The sequence below is a fragment of the Chaetura pelagica genome, unplaced genomic scaffold, assembly GCF_000747805.2.
Source record: "Chaetura pelagica isolate M959 unplaced genomic scaffold, ChaPel_1.0 scaffold83, whole genome shotgun sequence".
Taxonomy (NCBI): Eukaryota; Metazoa; Chordata; class Aves; order Apodiformes; family Apodidae; genus Chaetura; species Chaetura pelagica.
Window position 1 is genome coordinate 1,937,829 of NW_009952893.1, and position 23,313 is coordinate 1,961,141.

The 23,313-nt window shown below is 35.5% G+C and overlaps 1 protein-coding gene across 1 annotated transcript in view; it reads right to left on the reverse strand.

Annotated features, from left to right (window-relative positions):
- The window catches only part of ASPH (aspartate beta-hydroxylase), a 112,915-nt gene extending 102,247 nt beyond the window's left edge, over positions 1–10,668 (reverse strand). The window contains exons 1-3 of the mRNA XM_009995541.1: positions 10,653–10,668; positions 7,689–7,838; positions 5,599–5,667 (exon numbers count right to left, since the gene is read on the reverse strand). Of these exons, the coding sequence (XP_009993843.1) occupies positions 5,599–5,667; positions 7,689–7,838; positions 10,653–10,668 (235 nt within the window). The remainder of the gene's footprint in view (positions 1–5,598; positions 5,668–7,688; positions 7,839–10,652) is intronic.
- Positions 10,669–23,313: the final 12,645 nt, after the last annotated feature.

Sequence of the window (23,313 nt, forward strand, 5' to 3'; positions counted from 1 at the left end):
ACTTCAGTTAATGTTTGCCAAAAGACAAATGTTAAAGTGTTAACAGTAGAGGTTATTACACTTAGCTTTGTAAGTTTTGTGCACAAAATGCACAAATTGAAGCACATACAGAAACCAACTACACAGCCACAGATACACGTTTTATACTACATATTTACACAACTTTGAAGTATTTGTCGTCCTGTCACAAGAATGGAAAAGTCATTGAAAGGCTTTCAACTAGTGAAACTACATGGCATGGCTGACTTCAGTGTCCATTTGGGAGTTTTCCCTCAATGTCACAAATTCCTGTTTTGTTTAGATTGATGATCTCATGGACATTTCTGAAAGCCAATCAAATTAGTCTCTCAGTCACTGGTTCTGTAAATCCAAAATAACGCAAGTCTTTTTTCCCTGAACCCCTTCATTCTGTGACGTACCATCAACATCATCTGCAGCTTCGCTCTCTTCTTCTTCTAGTATTTCAAAAGGAGTCAATACATCATAGAGAAATGAGAGAAAGCCATAAAACCAATCAGAGCTTTCCTCTGCTAAAATATTAAGGACTTCCTCAAGGGAATCAATATTTTCATTACTGCCATCTTTGGTCAGGCCTACACAAGAATAGAGGAAAGAGAGAGAGAGAGGGAAGGAAGGAAAAAAAAAGAGATAGCAGTTAGGTGGAAAGAGGAAATTGTAAAAGGAGGATCTGTGAAAGACATCTCATGTCACAGACAGCAGTCTTTACAGGAATGCTAACTAGGAAATAGAAAAAAAGTCAAGAAAGTTGAATCTTTCAAAACAGACTATAATTTGGAAAATAAACATGCACAGTATTATGCCCAAATTTTAAATGAAGTGGCAGATTTGCTTTCCCTCCTTCCTAGTCCTAAAACCAAATCAATTTTTATTCAGTTTTCTTGCTACAGTATTTGTCTTTAGGCAGCTGTTTAACAGTAATGCTTCACTAATTAAAATAATCCAATTTGCCTTTTAAAAAAACAAATCACATTATGTTCAAATTTGAAAGATTGCGGCTGATAGCTGATAACATTTAAAAGCAAGCAGTATTTAAAAAAACTTATCACAGACATACTGTTAAGGATAACATTTATTCTACCATGCAGAATTTTGAGTTTGCCTGGAAGTGAGGACTCTCATTGCTGGGGGGGGACAGTGTGGTGTTTTGCAGCGTGTTTGCTTGCTTTCTTGTTTTTAACATGATTCTCAATTATTTTTTTCTATTATATGTATTGTTCATTATATATTTGATCCTCAGGAATTAATTCCAAACCTGAGGATATACAAAACACTAGATAAAAACGAATAAGTAGCCAATATAAAAGGTGTCTGTGTTGTTACAAAGAAAATCTACAGAAGGCTAAAGACAGCTAAAGTAGAGATGGCCAGAGAAGCAAAGAAAGAGCTCAAGACTTCTAAACTCTAATACCAGGAGTTGCTGTCCTGGGTGATGACACCCTGGGCTACAAGACCCACTGATCTAACTGGTGTTTGTAAAATACAAATAAGCTATGATTAATGTGTTTGGGGTTTTGTTTTGTTGGCTTTTTTTAATCTAAAAATTTTGTTTTACAGTTATTGCTAAATAAAATTTCCACTCTGAGAAAAGTATGACCAAGGAATGACAAATGTGAAGTTTTGGTATGCTTTAAAGCAGAAGAGGCAGGCATTCCCCCCACTCCTAACCAGAACAAACCTTCATTTGTGTTGGAAGAAGAAAAGTGGGCTAAGGGTGAAGACAGATTGATGAGACATAAAATTAAGTAAGTTGCACATGCAGACTAAAAAGCAGTATTAGATGCAGGTTAATGAAACGTTCAAGATATAGAAGTTCAAGACACACATTTAACACATTTCAGCATGTTTTTCTTACAGCACATAATGAAAGTATCAATGATAATTCTGAGGAAACTTCCAAGTCCATGATGTTCCACATCCTTGTACCTGGATGTCCAGAACCTCTACTTGTGTGACCAGCCATTCTCTTTAATTTTTCACTGGATAGCCCAAAGGTTTAAAAATGACAGACTGAATCCAGGAGGCAATCAAGGTATTCTAAAAATATCCCTCTCCAACTTCTTCCATGGCTTAGTTCTATAAAAATTAAAATTTTATAGACTTAACTTTATGCATGGTAGTCAGTCATCATTCTAATTTGTTTTCAAAATTTGGAACAAGCAAGATATAAAGACATAAACCGAAGTAAGTACATTTATTGAAAAATGAAAATTCAATCTAAGAATCAAAATCTGAATCTTAGAGAAAAAAAATAAAATTAAATCTAAGCTACAAACAGAACTGTAAATATTTTTATTCCTCTATTTGGTCAGAATCTGACATTAAAAAACAAACACCCACAACAAAAAAAGGATCACTCACAAAAGGCCCCAGGCTTTCCATAGCATTTCTGTATGCACATGAGGTATCATACAGATCCTCCTGTTCTTGCACTAACTGAAGAATAAGACTCTTGGGCAATTATCTTATAAAATCTAATATGGAGTACAGCAGCGTATTTTCTTTAAAAACATGGGGACACCAAATGGAACCACAGCTACTAGAAGAATACATCATGTATTCTGTACCATAAAACCGCTAAACAACAAAATCTCAAACCCTTTCTTTACAATTCTTTACAAAAACTACAGAAGACTAATATAATGGCCTTTGAAACTAAGGGTTACAAAAAAACCCAGAACTGCCCAATCAGGCAGCTACACCATGCTAAACCAGTGACCCACAGGAAATAAATAAGTTATTTCAAGAGAAGTCTAAATATTGCAACTTTAACAGTGATTGAAGGAGACAAAGTCTTTATCTATGCAACAGTGTTACAACAACAAGTGGGGCAGAGGGCTTGCTCCAGTCATTTAACAAAACAGAGCTTTGCCTCTCCTGCAGACACCTTTTATGAGAAAGAGCACATGCAAGCTTTTAATATTTTTAGGTGCTACAGAAGAACGTGAAAAAATAGAGAATAGTATGAAACTTATCCTGAACAGCTGAACCATGCTAAAGCATTCTCTTAACTCCTATTACCTCACCACAGATTTTCTGAATGTTGAGCCAGGGGGAAAATAATTGTTTTACAGAAGTTTGTATTCTACTGTTTACTACCCTTTTTTTGGTGATACACTAGATCTTTGTTATCTATTTTCTGCATAAGTGGCCTACTCTGAACTAAATGCACAAGTACAATATATTGATGATTTTCTGTAGCTGCAGTTCCAAACCTGTACTAACTACTGCAGCCATCTAAGAATTGCTCAGGATATTGTTGCTTTTTAAAAAGTACAAAAAATGGCTCATATCCAAAAATTCTATTACAACAGACACTGGTACTCCCTATATTTCCTTTTGTCTAATACTACTGAAGCCACTGTTTCTCTGTGCAGAGCTAAAGCAAGTACAGAGGTATAACACTGCTCCTGATCAGGATAACTTCCTTCAAAGATCAATCAGAATGAAGTGGATAAAAGTGAGAAGTGAATTACTGAAAACAGCAGCTCTCAAAGGAGCAGATTAAGAAGCCTCTCAGAAACAGCTAAAGAACAGAAAAGAAAAACCATTTGACTTCCTAGCATTAAACATCAAACAGGGATATCTTCTTTTTAAGTCAATACTAAGTCAGCAGAGAATCCACTTGCTGTTAGGGTAGTCTGACCCAAAGAAAAATCCCAGAAAGTAACATGTCTTCAAACACAGCATATATGTACAAGCAAAATCCTCACAAATAAAAGGAACTACGTAGTCAATATTTAGAAAGTTACCCTAATGAAGTTGGATATAGGCTTACTATGCGGTTTTCTTTACTAGAAAGGCTTAATTCTGGAACATAAACTCCTCAACAGGAAACATAGTCTTCCAGTTTATGCATCAGTGAAATCATTTTAATCTGCATAGTGGTATTAATTCTTCAGTTCATAATGAATATTAAATACAAACAAGTACAATCATTTACTTGTAACTTCAGCTAACAATACGATATGGTAGTCAATAGAATATACTTGTATGTTGATAATTTTTATCAATGTCATGTAACTATTCAAAATTTAACACTTCCATGGTACCACAGAAAATAGTCTTAACATTTAAATGTGATTAAATCATATTTCTAAGCAAGTATTCAAAAATAATTTTAAAAAAAATTTCGATCTGTGACCTTTTAATGTCACATTGAAGTATAAGGTTTAAACATATGATAAAACAGGCTTATAATAGAAACACTGTCAAACACCGTCAGGTACTGGCAGAATTCCCAGCTATATCAAGTTGCATAAACCAGAGATGTAACAAAGCAGCAGCATGTTTCTGGGTACCACACTGACAATGTGAATCCAGCTAATATGACCCACAGAAGATTGATAACCAGTTTCTACACACAATACACTAAACAATAGAAAGATTAGGGTTGTAACTATTCAAAGTCTTACAGTATTCACGATTTATAATTAAGGCCCAATTTGTAGCTCTCAAGTCAGTCAGAGCACTGAAATTTTTTTTAGCATCTCTCTCATTCACACCACTGCAAACTGGTTCAGTAATTTTGATTGCACAGATTTTCTTTAACAATTAGGGGATTAAACAAATTAATCCCCCCAAAAGACTTTCCTACTTCTGCCGTAAGTGGGGAAAAATAAACTGATGATAAACTGATTCTTATGGAGTATGAGTTTCAAACAGCAAACCATAACATCCTAATATACTATTGATACACTATAGATAACTTTGACTAGCTTGAGGCATTCCACTTTGCCCTTTGCTCAAGCTATTATGCTGGCTTTTTGTTCTTTTGGTAAGGTGTTTAACTTGTTTGATTTGTGTGCTCAGAATAGGTTTACATTTTAACAAATCAATTAAAGAAAAGCAAACTTTCTAACATTAGATATGCAAGAAGTATCTATTCAGTGCTTGACTGTGAAGCTGAAGATGGTATTGCTTTAACTGCTACAGGATGTGGGTAGGAGGGAAATATCAAGAAGCACATCTAGTGTCTGAAATTTCTCTTTGAAGACACAGAGTGAGCACAAAGACACTCCCATACCACAACGAACAGAAGCCTAAACCAAATGTTTCCATGTCAAAGAAGAAAAATCCATGTCATGTAGGGCTGAAGGGCAAAGAAAATGAACAGATTTGAGGAGAACTAAGAACAAAGACAGTACAAAAATATGCTAAACAGTCAGAGAAGTACAAAGGCCTGTTAGAACTCATTTTAAAATGGACCTGGCTTAACACGTTAAGATAACATTTCAACTCTTGAAGCCTCTTAAGCCCTGCATCTGATACAATTATTTATAATCACAAACACCTTGCAACAGTCAATACAGCAACATCAACTACTTAACTTCAAAATCATACTGTAAGTAACTAAATGCTTTCCACTTGCGCTGCTATATTAGGAGAAAAAGAACACAACTTGCTACAAGCTGCACACACAATGCTACAACTGGCATTAGGAAAAAAAAACCCACCACAATTCAATTGGTTTAAGTTCACCAATTACGAAATACAAATATTGTTTTGACATTAAAGAAAAAAGAATATTAATAATGACAAGTGAATTACATAGATGATTCCACCTTTGTTTGTACTTGCCTAGCAACACTTTAGCATCTTCCACATCAAAATCTCCATCTCCATCAGCATCATACATCCCAAGCTTGCCTAGAAATGCAAAGAGAGGAAAAGAGAATTAGGGATTCAGCAATTTGCTTACAGCACAGTGTTTTCAATGTGCAATGGTTGACTACAATGCTAGGTTATCATAATATTTTTTAATTATTTATCTCTCCTCTTCTTAACCACATTTTAAATTTCCTGAAAAACTGTACAAACATTTTAGGTTACTTTCTGCATGTCACAGACAAGTTAGTCTTTTTTCCCATATATTTATTTTGGTGCTCACAGATTTATAACAGATCTATAATTAAATAATGCCCTTTACATGAACATACTTCGCTCAGTATAAAATTTAAGTTCATAAGGAACGTTCAATATGGTTAGGGAAAATAAATAATAAAACAAAGATTAACCAAATAATCACCTTTTTTTTATTATATGCTTTTTGACATTCCAAATTCTCAGGAAAAAGATAGTTATGTAATTTTAATGCCAAGTTAACAGAAGATAAGCAACCTACTTCCTGGACAAAGGAAAAAATATTCATAACTTTTATCAACAACATTTACCACAGACAAAAAAGTTGTTAATTCTTTTATAGGTGACTAATACTTCTATTTTTAAAGCTCCAGCTCTACTAGCCCTAAATACATGCAAAAGGAGAACTCAGTTTCTAAAAAAAATTGTTATTTTTAGTATAGAATCATGGTATCCAGAAGTATAAGTGTCCTGGGATCACCAAGTAACTAGAGAGCTACCTAATTAGGTTCCAAAAAATTCACACATAACTTAACAGGATTTAAACTGCACACTGTTCTCAGAAGAACTCAAAATCCTTACAGTTTGCCTGTTTATTATTACACTTCTCACTCTCTAAATGGAGGCAGAACTTAATTGCCATTAAAAGAAATGAAATATAGCTCTTAACATGGCATTTAGAAAATTTGAAAACAGTCTCATGGATGAAAAAGTTCAGACTTGAGTCTACAATAGACAAAAATAAAGCCATGACCATGGTATGGAAGCAATCAATTAGAAAAGATCATTATTGTTTTAGGGTTAAACAAAACAGACTGGTGGAATAAATGTAATTCTCTAGTAATAAGAATTGTATCATCAAAACCAAGCAGAATGAGACAGATGAGAAATGACTTTCATGTCATTGTAGAAATAGTAATTCTCTAAAAAAAAATTAATAAAAAGTAAAAGAAAGTTTTCAGTGAAGAGATTGAAAAGCAAGCTTATTTCTCCAATATCCTACCTTGTAGGACCTCTGACAAGTTATAACGGAAATCCTTTGCTTTGGCTGCGTGCATGGTAAAAATATAGAAACCATTATTTGCATCACTAGACCCAAATAGGTTTCAAGCTAGAAGCTTCTCTTAAACCCAGTGCAGTTCAAAAAAGCATGTACCAACAGACTTGGGAAGGTGTAAAGTTTGTAAAACGAGCAGTTGCAAAAGTGCAACTTGAATTCTACAACATCACAGACATGTGATGACCTACAGACATGAATTTTGAAAATCGAGAGATTAATTTTCACCATTAGATATTATATTAACAATACTATCTTAACATTGTCACATTGAAATAGATTTGTCTCCATTATAGGTTTAAAACTGAGGTCATTCAACAGCTCATTCAAGAGAGGATGACTGATCAGTTGTCCTGACTCTACAGGGAACATAGACCATCAGCCCACTTTCCACCACCGCTGCAAGTTTCTGAAAGCTTAAACTGAAACAATGCATACTTAGCTGTCATTTCAAATGAACTACAGTATACACATTACAAAGAGATCCAGATCTATCCTTAAAAAGCTCTTTAATTCTTTAATAAATGCAGTATGTTAATAACCTTTTCCAGTCTTATGAGGATCCCATTTTAACATCATAAGAGAGTTCAGAACTAATATGGACTTTCTGAACTACATGGCCTACTCTTATCATGCAGGTCATTTGCAAACACCGCAGTTGTCAATTCAGCTATCTAGAAACTTAAAATCGCCTCTATTTAATGCATATCATAATAACAATTAGAAGCATTTTAGGATTTAAAATTCTTACCTAGAACTTCTTCATAATCTACAAGTTCAAACCAAACAACTGCTACTGATGTCCATACTCCCAGCAATGCAATTACCATAAACCAGGTGAAAAAAGAGCTTCCAGAGAGGCCTTCTTTCTTTCCATTCTTGCTTCCTCCATGCCTAGTCTCTGTTAAAATAAAGCAAACAAGTAGGAAAAATGGATTTGTATAAGAGTTTTAAAATTATTATTGCGGACAGAATTAGAAACTTTGTTTCTTATGTCTACTCAGAATAAAAGACATTTGAGTAAAGTTTTGGTTTTTAAACTTCACCACTGTTACTGGCTTTTCATATCACTGTAAATTACAGTAGAAAGCTTGATGATTATCTAAGTAAAAGCCCTATAAACAAGAAAACACCAAAACCCCACATGTAATTTGTCCTAACAACTTAGTTGGAAATTCCCCCTTCTTCTCCTCTAGTATACATTTATACAGAGGTTAACATTTTTGAGATGCTTTTACATTTGTGCCAACAGTTCTCAAGCCACCAGAGGGCAATATGACCAGCAGAAACAGTCTGGAAGAAAAACGTTTCTTCAGAAGCAAATTTCAAAGCTAATTGAATTAGATCACAGAATCAACATGAAAATTCAAATAGCCTGAGAAGGCTCAAAAATCTAAACCATATTAAGGGTAAGATTCCAAGTTTAGCCACTCTACCAACTAAAATTATCTTCCCTGTTCCTTAGAATCAGGATGCATGCTGAATACCTTTAGACTTCCAGTTCCATGAAACATATCAGTAATAAAAAATGACACTTAACAAAAATCTCATCTTAATTTATTATAACAACACATATGGAAAGTGTACATAACAAATACTGAAGTTATCAACAAACCACTGGGAAAAGAAAAGCCTCAAGTTAGTATATGGGTAGGAGGTTTCAAATGGGCATAACCACTAGAGAAGACAAATTGCTTGGTCTATTGCTTTTGCATCATTTAGGGGTACATGTAGTAAATAAATGTGCAACCAAAAAGATGCCTATGGCCTTTCTCTAGGTCTCAAAGTCTGCTCTTCTACCCCCTGATACTACTGCTGCAAGGCTGGCACTTGGCTGCAATTTCATGTCTACCAGCTTATTCCACTTCATTCCCTTTTAAGTACCAGCCTTTGCCTGTTCAGCCACAATCAGTCCTAGTTATTGAACTATTTCTTACATATTTTGAAACACTCAAGAAACAGTTTCATTAATATTGTTGTAATCTAATAAGGTAGAGAGTTAATATTATCATACTAACTGCAAGCAATGTTTGAAGTATTTACCAACATTGATCACAGAAAAAGTAAAAAAATCCCTCAAAGCTAAATATCAATATGACTATTTTTTAGGAAAAAAATGGAGTATCTCTGAAAGATGAGTAATGAGAGATTAGTAACTGACTGACTTATTTCTGTAATAGTTATTATATAGAAGTACTTTCAGACCCTGCTTGCCATCAGGTTCATAGCAGTAATAAACTACACATTTGATTACATTTCTTGTATCATACACCCATTCAAAAACAAACAAACCAAACAAATAAAAAAACCTAAACCAAACAAACAACTTATGTCAGCTCTTACTCAGCTCTACACTTCATGTATTTTATTTTATTCTCTTGTGGGCAAGATGTACAGATACCCTAAAAATAGAGGCAAACACAAGAACACAAGCAGTATGTGCCAGTATGTTCAGAAATAGGATCAACTGTATATGAAAACTCTTTAACATACTCCTGAGTTCAAAATTTTAATAGTTAGAAATAAAATAACTATATTATGTAACGGTAGAACTTCAGTTCTCCTGTCTTTCAATATACTGAACAGAAGCTTTTATGTATTTAAAATGAATCCTTAAGGCTAAAAACATTGTAAATTATTCCAGGTTACAACTATGACCTAGAGAAAAACAAGCATTAGAAGAGGTAAATATGAAAGAGAATCTTACTGTATCTCACATTTATACATTTTCCCTTCTGTTTTCTACCCTTTACTGCCTTTGAAGAGGGCTTTGTTTATTAGAAGAGGAAAAAGATAATTTAGTAAGAAACAAAGTAATCAAATATACTGTTCATGTTGCTTTTTTCCAGTCTAAAAGACATTTTCACACAAATCCCTCAAAAACAGACTCTGCTATAAAAATATCAATCATATCACTCATTACAGTCAGAAATATATATTTTATGCTGTGACTTCCTATCTTACAGGAAAATTGTTTCCAGAACCCTTGAAAAATTCTGCTAAGAATTTAACCATGGCAGCCTGATCAGGCAACACTTCAATATAAACAGAAGTTATGTAACAAAATTTGCCCATGGTCTGCACATAGGTCAGAACAAAACACTGCAACAACTGATGCTTCCTCAAAGCTCATTCCAGAGAGTTAATTCTCAATTCAAGCCCATTCCCTGCACACACTACCAGCCATGTCAGAAGTAGGTCACTTGCCATATCTGGTAAGCCTGTGCTTACACCACCAGATGTCTTTATGGAGAGATCAGAAAAAGTCTGCTCTGTTCCTCAATGACAAATCTTTTTAAGTCCTATACCTCACCCCCCAGGCATTAAGAGTCACGTCTAGATAAAAACATACAAAAATCTTTTTTCTCTTACTTTTGCTTACATTAGACACCTAGTAATTTCACATACACCAAAACTAATTTTCAAGTCAGCTATTTGAAGAGAAAACAACGTCTCTTATGTTAATGTGTGCTCTCCTCAAGCAAAAATTAAGTCAAAATTAACCACTGCAATAAATTTACAAAATACTCTACTCTAGAGAGCATTTAGTCATACAGAGAACAGTCAGCCTGTAACACAGAGTAGAACAGCAAAATCGATAGAAAACAACAACATATCAGAGTAAACCAGTTATTTTTCTGAGTACAAAATCAGACACAGCTGGTACTTGCAACTACAAATTTTCTATTTGTTCACAAAGAGGTTAGGACTGTACCTGTGTCGTCAGCCATAACATTAGTGCTCGATTTCTGCAGAGAGCAAGAGTGTTGTTATCTCCAAAAATTTAATGCTGAAGGCAGAGTAAGATTTTTTTTCTCTTCACTGTAGTCTTGCAACAGGAGCAAAAAGGTTTCTTAAAGCCAGCTCAGCTGGAACCTGAAACTGGACCCAAGAGAAACCTCTCCTCCAGATCTATTTTTAGAGCAGTTATCCTCAGGAGCCAAACGCTTTTCAGAACTCATATGGCAATCTAGCTCTGACGACAATCAAATTCACTTACTCCTCCTAACAGAGCATCCTGGGTAGTTGATCTTTTCCCCTCCCCTTAATCCTCCAACATCGAACACAGCAGCAAATTGAACAGTGCACATTGTACAGTGCACACTGTACAGCAGTATTTTTCCTGCAATGTATGCCTCGGTGCCTGAGCTCTAAGGACTTTATATCCCTTCAGCGTAAGCTGAAACACAAGTCTGGACACAAGCTTGCCTGCTTGCATTTGTTAAGTTGGCTCTTGCCCAAAAAACTTTCTCCATGTTGGCACTCCTCGACCAGGCTTCCGGAGTATCTTGCAGAGAGTGCTCACTTGAAACTTGCTAGCTAGTTTAAGAATAAAAGAGAGCTAATTTCTAAAATGCAGTCTTGAGTCTTCTGAAACAGTTACTTAAAATCAACCACACAGATTCCTGACATAGAATTTTCAGATCATAACTGTTCCCCTGGTACACCTCATATTTGCTTCTAGCAGGCCCAAAGAAGGGTTGTTGCTAGTAGTTTTGCCAAAGCCAAGCCTGTTTCCCTAAAATGTAATATACCACATGCCATAAAGGCAAACCAGGCAAAATTTCTATTGTGTATTTTTTTTTAAAGTAGCAGAGGTGTTGATTTTGTTTTGTTGCCCTCCCTTTCCAGAAGGGACTAACACTAACTCATCTCATTCACCCTCCCCCTCAGTAAATTCTGACAATAAGCACACTACCTGTACAATTTAAAGCTAACACAAATTATTTATGACCAAAATACTCTCTTCTTAAGGACCAGAAATGAAGGGGTAAGACCAGTAATATACTGTTTACCTTACTTGCATCTCCAATATTACCAAACTATTCTTTTTCAACTGCATTTCAAACAAAAGCTAGCCTCTTTCGGGTGGCAGGAAGACAGAAACAAACTTATACCTCAGTAACAGCAAATCTAAATTAAAACTTTAGGATCCAGCACTTTGCCCTTCCTCCCCCATGCTTCTTTAAATAAAACAGACATCGGGTGGATGAAGCAAACAGTAGAATGCTACAGCTACTTTGAAAAACAACATACACCTCCTGTGGTTTTAACATCCTGCAACTAATTCCCAAATGCACTTCCCAATAGCTCAAGAGAGAAAAAGTGAGAAATAACACCCAGTTGAATTTAAGACTTTTCAAATGGATGTAAAGAAACTACAGGCAGTTGATTCTATAACTAGTGTATCTTTTAAATGTTTTTAAAGCCACTTGAATACCTCAAACAGAACAGAAGTTTTAAAAAAAAAACAACAACCCTGGCTAGAACATTTCAGCAACTTATGTGATGTAAAAGTGATTTAAAGAAATACAGGAGGAAAATGTAAACAAAGTGCAAGGAAGTCATCAAAATAAACAGAGAAATCATCAGCTTATTAAAGGAAATTATTATATCATAGATCATAGAAATCATGTTGAATTACATGTAGTCTACTGCATATAAACCCTATGTTTTTTACAGGCACTAGGATCAGGCAATTTGTTGCATCTTCACTTCGGCTGCACCTGCAATTGCAGATACTGTATCTTACTGCAAGTGAATGCATAGAGCATACAACTCATGCCGAGAACTGAGGTCCGTACTGCATGAATTTTGGGAGGATTGGTCCAAAACAGCTCTTACCTAGCTGAATGCCGGTAAGTGGTTGCAGCATACCTTTCTATTTCGTTTCACTTAAACCTAAGTAAGTATATTCAGGGACAACTGCACAACAAATAAAAGCAAAGTGAGTGAAGACACTCAAGAAATTAATTTTAGATGTACACTCCCAATCTGAAATAAAACATATATCTTGACCTTTAAGCAACTACCCATGGCCTTATCTTGTGTCCTTTAAAAATCAATTGATTGCAAGAGCATGGATTCCAAATAAATGACAAACATTGTCCTGCCTTAAAGGGGAGGCTACAGCTAACACGGAGAAATCCTTCAGACTCATCAAAAGCAAGATGGACCAAAAGAACAATGAAGCAAAGGGCCAGAAAAATTGATATACACCCCACAAACAATATAAAGGAAGGCACACCTTGAAAAATGCAGCTTACACTGAATGCTAGAGTTTAAAATATAAAAAGCCCCATATTCTTCATTAGTTTTTTTAAAGAAAAAGGTCAATTCAATAGATAAATATTTAAGATACAATTTAAGACTGGGATAGCTAAGTCAACTGAGCGAACTTCTTGTGAGGTCTCATTCTGCCGTGTTCAAATGCTGTGACTACGGGTCTGTCCATTGGTTCTTTGAAGTAACTCAAATTACTTCACTAACACTCAAAATTATTCCTCTTCACCTCACTTGTGTAACTGTTTCAAATTCAAAACATTTCAAGTTCAAGTTAACTTTAATGCAACTGTGCACCCCACGTTTTTTACTTAATTTCAGAAGAGTGGAATAAAAAAATCAGACATAATTCTACCTGTAGGTCACTCCCAAAGTGCAAAAAAATAAGCTTAGAGAAAAAAAAATAATTGTCAACCATAAAGACAAAAATAGAGGCAAGCTTCAAAGCATCAACCTAAGCTTTTCCTACAAAGGTGCATTTGGAAGCAACATGGAAGTCATTACGGATTATTACATGAAGAGAAGGGTGCACACCAGCAGTTACTACAGTTACTAGAAATTATAAAAACACAGTAAAAGGAAAAACAACAACAAAACTCTAACCCTAGAGAATTATCCAAAAGAAGTAAAAATTATCAGTCAGCTAGAACATAGGGGATCTTTAGAACCAGTTCATTTTAAAACCAAAATGCAGAATGATAGAAACCAATACAGAAACAAAATAAAAACCTAAAAATAATAGCAACAGAACCATCCTATCACCAAGTGAGCCCAGCAGCAGGAAAAGACTGATACTGCTTGACATTTTTGCCAAACTATCTTTTCCAATATGATTATGGATAAAACAACTGTTGCAAGCCACTCTCAGTCATTAAATGGCCGTTAATTTTTATAAACAATTTTTACACAAAGGTTTTTACGTGTGAGACCAGTAACAGCTATTTTGAGTGAAATATCTATTAAATGAAAGTTTGCAGCATTCTCTGTTGATACTATTTTCCCCATGCCTATTAAAATAAAAACTACTTCTTTTCCCCTCTCACTACCATAAGGCAGGTCATATATGCGGTGTGTGTGTGTGTATATATATATATATACACACATATATATACACACATTTTTTGTGATACCTATTCTAGAATCTACGCTCAATAATCATCTGTGTTGAACAGTTCCATTTTGAGAAATTCATGTGCCATCATGACTGCAAGTGTCATCCTGAGGTAAAACTGATTTCCATCTTTAATTTTCATTCAGTGTACCAAGGGTGGAATAACACCCTTTTAATGGACAAACCTGAGCTTTTGATGTGCTTTTACAAATGCCATTTCATTTTGTAAAGGAAACAGGGCTGGTTTCTGTTTACTTTACAGATAGAATGGAGCTTTTACTGAAATACTTATGGTATCACTAAAAAAATACTCCAAATCTTAATCCTCACAAATATCTATGCTCAGATTTATTTATTTATTTATTTTACAAACAATGAAGACAACAGGATCTTTATATATAAGGTCTAAAGTTTAAGGTAAAGGTTTACTTTAAATATATTCAAGATATATTCTTTGTGATACAAAATTGATTCTTCCTTTTGGTATCCAAGAACTCTTCTTCAGCACTGCAAACTTAATGGAAAATAGGAGAAAAATGTTGTTTTTTTATCATTACTCTCACTGAAAACTAGATCTCCGCTCTGCACTTCATGTAATACAGTCTACATGGTTAGAAAGATACCTGTACACATTAACAAAGGATATTAATAAAAGTAAATCAGAAAGTTACTAGTTAGGAACAGGGAAATGGATGGAAATGAAAGAGTCCAAAGAAAACAAATACCAGAATTTTAAGCTGTAATAATAAATTACCCAAATGAAAGACAATTTTAGCTCTCCAGCTGCCACTTCAGATTTTTATTCTTGTGTTTGAGGAACTTCTTGTTTCGCATGTACTCAATCATTACATAAGCCTTAAGGTCATTGTAGATCCCTGCAATCCCTACAAGATTTCTGACAGTAAAGTATCCTACTACAATAACAATCAAAATCAACACAAATACTGAAAATGAGCAAAGCCACAAATTCAGGAATTGACAACTAAGCAGGCTGATCATGGATATGCTGAGGGTGGCCAACTGGAGAGGAAAAAAATAAAAAAGCATCATCACAAAATATGTAAAAAAACTCTAGGCTCTTAAGTGTCATGGTGAACCTGCCTAGTGAAATGAAGGTCCTCCCTTAAGCAGTGGAAGAAATTCCACTGAACCACCTCCTGGTATTCAGTATTTAACCAGGATGAGAAAGATCAGAGATTCAGCTCCCTCCTCTGAATTTCTTCGGAGGTCTAAAACACATTTTAAAGTATACCCAAGGGTATGAAAACAAAGCCAATTTAGTCCATCATGATGAAGCCATTTATTTGCAGAGAGTCAAATATTTACAGTCCACAACAGCAATTTCTAAGAGAGGAAATCTGCAGAAGACACTAAAGCCAAATTCTTCTACTCCTTTCTAAGTAAATTGGGACATAAGTTGCTTATTGTCATACTCAATCTCAGCAAGCTGGAATATCTGATTCATAATGGATTGCAACAGTTTCAACAAGAACATAAAATATACAGTCTCACTTTCATCAAGCACATACTGTGAATAGCAGCTGCAGCACTGAAAAATCAACAAAACTTTATTCTTCAAGAAGAAAACGGGATTAAATCGTTTTCTTCTCTATGCTGGGGGAGAGGTCCAATTACCAAAGTGTTATCCAGAAGAAACCACCCTTTCCAGCCTTGTTCTACACAGAACAGATCTGAAAATATGTAACTAGCAAAAGAGATATATGTAGGTTTTTTCCTTTTTTATAATCAGTATATAGGGAGAGATGGTCAACATTTTTAAAAAGTCAATCCATTTCTGAATAGAAGCTGTTATAGTTCAAAGTACTTTAAAGCCTAGACCTAATTTTCTCGTTCATAAGAAGAACCACAGTATTTAGAAGAGTTTTTTAGTTGCAAACTAAGATGATTTGTTACTAAGTGAGAATTAAGTATTCTTTGGGAAAAAAAATAATAAAATCAAACACAAAACCAAGAATAAGATTATCATCTGGCTGACTGATGTCAAGCTTCACCCCAGGGTTGTTTTTTTTTTAATTATTATTCTGATGCAGTTACATTTATTCTGACTATAGACAGTGAGCAAATCCTGACTGCTTTCCCTTTAAATGATTCTTTTAATCCATATATACTAACAGGCTTAGAGAGTTAGCTTTTCAGAAAATACGAAAGTCCTGTAAAGACAGAACAAAAATATTTTGTGCAATCTATTTTCTTAAATGCATTTGTACAGAAGAGTAAACCTTCCAACATTTTTATATTTCTCACAAAAACTTCAGTCATTTTCACAAGTTTTTGTTTTATATTTATAAATATGAAATAAATTAATGTCAAAATTGAATGTTGATGTTGCCTCTTGGAAACCTATTTAACTCAAGCGTAGTTTTTGTACCCTTTCTACTCTCTCCCCTCTTTTAAGCCACTCTCCAAAATTCGAACTTTGACATCTTAAATATCAAGCCAAGAAATTCAAGTTTAAGACTACAAGCTTAAAAAGATATGTTAGTTTGTCTCCTTCTACAGGATCAACATATCTGTATCAGCTGTAACACTGCTGAGGATACAACATTAACTTTTATTTTAACTGTGCAGATGACAAGGAGCTTTAATAGTTGATATTTTCCTTAACCAGTTCTCTCCCACACTTGGCAATAGAAAGATTTAGAATTATACAGTGTATCTCTCTTGTAGTTGAATGATTTAATGTAGCAAGTAGTCCTACATAATTACTAGGTTAATTAAATACTTGGTTGTATTTAGGCCAGGGCAAAGTTCAGGGAAGGTAAACGTGGAGAGGAAATACAAGAAATATTCAAGCCTGCAACAGGCAAATTGTGCTGGTGGCGACCTTTTTAAAGTTTCTATTACATAATGTTGAAAATCCTCACCTCTGCATATAGCAAGCTGGCATTAATTTTAGGGTATTTTTTCCTTGTTCCATTTTCCTATCTTGTAATGTGGGTCACATCCATTTGTTTTAGTACAAGTCAAAATTAAGCCACAATGAAAACAGATTATGTAGTTCTTCCAATTTTTCTCATTTTTTGAAGGAGTTTCAAATAGAAGCAGACAAAACTTTAGTTGCCATGCAAGTACCTTCAACTCTGCTAATCACATATTTCTGCTCTTGGGGAAAACAAACAAAGAAACAACAAACCACAACCAAAAAACTTTTTAATATCCTGTATTTAATGCCTAAAACTTATCTAAGTTTTAAATCTGATACTGAGTCAATTTAATTAGTGGCTAGTTCACAGATACTATGCACCTGCAACTCCTACAGAGTTCAAAAGTGTTTTCATGTATCTCATATCTACAGTCATTACATATTTTTGGCTGTTTAATTTATTTTTAATTATGCTGTTAGAAGATTGCACTTGCAAAAGTATTGCTTTTTTCACAACTTTCTTCCTACTAAAGCTATGGCTGTGTCTTCCAGTTAGTATGGAATTATAAAGTTCCACAGTTACCAATTGCTTTCTTTAATAACACTAAAAAAAATCTTAAAAATGTTACAGTAAAAATCAAGAAACTGATATATGTTACATTGGTAATTAATTACCTATTAACATTTAAGCATAACCTCAGGAAATAAAATTGTAAAAACAAGAAAACCACTACTCAGCTATTAAATATTCTATAAAGCAAATCTTCAAACAAACAGTTTGGTAGCATTTGTTATACTGGGTAAGTACATGCATGGTAATTGTGCAACTGAATATGAAGGAGAGACTAAAATTTGTTTCATTGTAAAAGTTCTAACAAAGCTGAACCACACATGCTATAGACTATTCAAAACCAGATGTTTATCTCCATACTTCATTCACAGTGTGTTTACAGATACTTAATAGAGTTATGATTTCCACTTCAAAGAACAGCTCAAAACCCTTCCATGCACGAGCTAGTCTGTAGGATGCAGTTAGGAAAAAGATTGCTGCAGGCTGTCACACAGATTACCAGCTTGTGATCTTCATCAGGAAATAATCACTTGGAGTAAATCAGAACTTCACAGCTCAAGTTCTCTACAACGAAGAATTCAACATAAGAATTAGCACAGAAACACTTTTTACATGTTGGAAGTGATTCAGAAAGGCCCAGCTGAAAATTAACTACTTTTTTTTTTTTTGTACAGGTGATCAGTAAAAGGGTTTTCAGTTTAAAGAAACAGCAATTTTGAAATCTTACCTCTTTATGCACTCCATAATTAGAAATAACCTTAACACATATGTCTTTTACTGCTAGTAAATTTTGCTGCCTTTGCTCGAGTCCTTAAATATCCAACCATTACATTAGCACATCCAACCATTCACATCCTATGTTCACACCAATACTTCAGGACAACATGATCAAACTTAAAACTTTAAATTCAACTTCACCCTCCCCTGATGACCAGCCACTCAGTATCACCATTTCCCTCCTACCCAAACGACTTTCTATTAAGCTGCACACTGAGCTAATCTGAGGGAAAAAGAACAGAGTCAGCTTTTGATTTATTAGTTCCCTGGTGTGGTTCACCCAACACCTGCGCAGCTCCTAATTTGGGTACAGTAAAGGAGGAAGAGCAGTGCAACCTGAGACTAGATTAAACTGACTACAGACCTTCAGCATTGGACTGTAAAAAAAATTAACTCCTTAATCACCAAATATACATCTCTGGAGTCTGAATCTAGTTTAGCTAGCACCTCTGGATAGGGAATTTTCAGGTGCATTCTCAGAGTAATTTCCAAAATCTGAGAAAATAAACTCCAACTTTCTGTCTCCCTGAGATTATTAGCGACAATTTAGGTTCTCCATTTAGTATTTAAATAAGCTCTACCCCCAAAAGGCTACTGAAAAGGTTACCTATTTTACATACTAGTAAACTCCTAGTGAAATGCTCAAAAAGTATATGAACACAGACATCCTTACTGATGTCAAGTGCAAGGCTCTTCCATATTTGAAGCACCATCAGTAATATCTTTTGGTCTACAGTGGCTTCCTGCATACCGGTAAGGTATGTTAGACAACACAGAACAGGCCTGAGGTTTCATCCCACACTGGATCAAAAGGGGCAGGAGAACTTTCCTTGATGTCTTTATCATGTGGCAGCAGCTCTGTAAGTGGGAAGAGGAATCTCCCAGGCTCTCTGTTTTTATATTAATCTGCTACACTTAGGTATCAATCTTAAAAGTTTCTTTCTTGAGAAAAAGGGAAGAAATCCAAACAGCAGGCAATATGGAAAGTCATAAAAGCATAAACTGTGTTCAAAGTGATAGTTTTTCATTGCAGAATGATCTGGGCAGCATGCTACTGTACCTCTCAACAGCTAACAGCATATAGAAAGTTTCAAAAAGATAGACCTAAGATATTACAGGGCTGCCTTTTTAGGATTTAAGGATTTTAAACTCACTTAACTCTAGTTCTGGACAAATGGACTAATAGTTATACCAAGGACTCACTATGCCAACAAAAATCTGCTCCTGTATGCAGAGGAATACCTGAGTTAACAATTTTAAGAATACTACTCACATCACTTTCATTTAATCAGAGATAAGAAAACTGACTTGTTTGAAGGATTTCTGCCTCAAGTTTTGTACAAGACATTTAAAAAATAAAAGAAATTTTTAAAAAATTAAAAAAGAAAAAATAAAAGAGAAAAGGGGGAGGAAAAACCCAGCAACACAAGTAATTTCAGTGATGGCACTGCTGCAGTATATCACGTAAATTACAGATGCCTGGGTCATTACTGTTACTACATTATTTTTAGCAGATTATTTTCCAATATGTTAAAATGTTTTCCAGAAAGACCACCCTGAACAAGACATAAGGCAGAGATGAATCACAACAGGTGGCTGTCCGCATCTTCATGGTTCTGCTATTTGTATTAGCACATTTTAGGGTTTCCTGAAGATTTGGGGAAGAAACATACACACACACATATACAACTGTTATTTAGTGACTTCATCACTGACACTAGCAATTTGTACTTTCAAAGCTAACGTTAGCTGTTAGATACCAGGTACACGTGGCATTAAAATTCAGATATCTAGGATTAGTCTCACAGGTCATAATCAACTTTCCTTATTAAATCCATCTTGTTCTGAATACAGAGACTTGTTTTTTACTGGTCTGTGCCAAACAGTTTAAAAAAAACCAACAAACTATTGACTGGCACTAGTGGTAAAAATTCAAGATCTTCAACTAGTTGTAAGCAACTAAATTAGGCAATAGGACAAGCCTGGTGAAGAAATCACTGCAACATTTCTGTAACAGTATATAAAGATTTCAGGAGTGAGAGGTAGATGAAGAGTTTGCCATTTGTCAGCAACAGTCATATAGCAACTCTAACAAAGTATTAACTCTCCAATTGTATACTCCTGAATACCAAAGATGCAAAGAGAAAACATTGTAACATTGACTTTAAATAGCCAAAGCAAAGCACTGTGCATGACTTAACTCACGAAAATTTTTATTAGTTCAGCAAACACTTGGAGTGAGACTTGGACAAACCAGTCAAAACATTTGTTAACCCCACAGAGCATCCCAAATTTATATCCCACTTATGACCTCCAACACCTTAATACCCTTCTTCCTAACAATTGCAGTTAAAAAGAAGGAAATAACGGACAGATTGTAACAGTTGAAAACAAATTATACACTACACAATTGTAAAGTCAAGAGCATAAAGCAAGTATACTGGCCAGTGGTTCAGATCAGAAATTAGAGAGACAGGATTTTTAGGCAGATGGAAGGCATCACATTTACACAGAATCTGTAGTGTAAGGAAAGGAGATGTTGTAACACAGCACAGCCGGGTAGCTGAGAGAGACCAGAGAAGGCTCAGGCAATCCCACTTAAAGCATCAGAAGGAATGATGTGAAATTCAACGTGACCTGTTTAGCTGATGAACTCTCTCTGCTCTTTAGATAAATTAAAAAGCTGAGAGGCCACAGTTTTTACAATGGATTCTGCAGGCTAGTGACAAGAAGCCAGACACTTCAATGAAGACAATAACAAGCACTTTTCCCTCTATTAAGTATCCCCAAACTGTCAAATTGGAACCGGTTTTTTACTTTTGGACTCCAAATAAAATAAATACATACAATTCTGTAAATGTCACTTTCAAAGAAGTGTCCATCAGTAGCAATACAAAGCTTAATTACAATATTTTTTTTTTAATTTATTAGGACTGATCTGACAGCTTCTAGTATATGACTTTTGAAAGTAAAAGTTAGAGTTCTTTTTCTAAAAAATACTTAGTGTAACCTCTGACATTTCAATTAATCTGAAAATACCTATATAAACACTGCAGCTAGAACTATTTCAGACTTAATCTACTTCCAAGATTACTGTCAATATTTTCTGATGCAGAAACCTCAAAGCCTACTGCATTCAGATGCAGGCATTGTCTTCAGCACACAGATTTTTAGATGTGCTGTCAACTTCAGTGGTTTCAGAGCTATGAGCAATGCCTTGGCAAGTTGCCACGTCCTCTCCTATGCACTGCTGTGAAAGTGAAAACAACACCATCAAGAATTGGCTCAAACTTGAGGTTTCCATACTCCACAGTGTCAGTTATTAGCCACCTCAAAATCATTTGCTCATCTTAACAGGCTGCCCAGAGTGGTTATGGAATCTCCTTCTCTGCAGACTCTCAAGACCCACCTGGATTCACTTCTGTGTGACCTGCTCTAGGTGATCCTGCTCTGGCAAGGGAGTTGGACTCCAACCTCCAGGGGTTCCTTCCAACCCTTATCATTCTATGACTTCACATTCCTCAACTGTAGAAATTTTACTGGCTGCTGTGAAGACTCCGCTCCTCTAGCTGTTCTTTTATTCACACAGGAGTAATCATCCATTGCTTCTTTCTGCAGCTGCAACTATGAAAACAGCATCAGCTTTATGCAGTCATTTCTACAGTTGACCAAGGGATTCTAACTAGGAGTTGCTTAAGATAACAAAACATTTGCCTACATTACATCTTAGAGACTACATCTTAGGAGGGTACCTAACACGTTACTCGTATAGCTTCACTCCTTCCTAGATAACAGTAAATAAAGAGTTCCCAGTGCAATTACTCAAATCAGGTCTCTTTTAATACAAAGAGACAAAAAGTTTTATTCAAACTGAAAATAAAAATCCAGGGAATACTATCTTACTTAGATTTAGTTTCCAGATAAATTCATTTTTCAAATGTTGATGTACCTTCAAAATTATGTTTAAAACATGAACACAAACCACATTTGGTATGCTAAATTATAATGGGGATGCATGCTTTTAATGCTTTAACATTGAAAATTTATATTTAGCATGTTTCATATTGGATGGTGATCCAATATTGCACCTCCAGTTCAAGCAAAAAGTGTAATACAGATGCTATAGCATAGGCCAGCAATTAAAAAAGGATTTTTTTAAAAGGAAAAGAAAAAACCCAAAACAACCCACTTCTATGAACATTGTAATATATCTAAAACCATCTATGCTTCAGTATATTTGAAATCTTTTTCTCTTGATTCATCATGTGCCAGGCAAACTAACCCTAGACGGTTCATCCTTTACTTAACACTGTTCCCCGATGCTATAGCTACATTCAAAGATGAACAACAGATACTATTTCAGTGCGGTCACCATGTTTCATCGCTGGAGCTCTCTGCAAGTCAAGCCCAAAACCAAAGAAGCAAACAAAGCAAACATCCAATCTCTGATAAGAGCATTTCCTCTCCCTAGTGCAGCCTGCGTGGTTGCATTGTGACTCCAGAAGTATATACTTTTTCTCCTCTTCCAAGCATGTCCTGCTGTGCTTAAAAATGCTACCGCACAGAAAGTTTTTCCCCACCTAAACTGTCCACACTCGGTAGTTTATCGAGTCAGATTTGCTAAGGTGCTCTTGACTGGGGAGAGCAGGTGTAGCTGTCTCAAAAAACCTTCTGCTTACATTTTCCCACGAGCATTCCTCCTTCCTTCCATACTTAGAGGAACCGCCAGCTTAGACGCTGCAACTGATTTAGTGACTTCAGAGCAGCGCTGTTAAACAGGTCAGCCTGAGGAGGTGGGTCAACACCCGAGCTCGAACACGAGAACAACGCCGACTTCACTAGCGCCAGACAGCGAGCATCCCGGCTCTGCCCGCGGCTTCTGGAGGAGATCCGAGCACACGTCCCCTCGGTACCCGCTGCTCCCCCAGCCCTTACGGGGGGAGCTGCCGCGGGGCGCCCCCGCGGCCTCG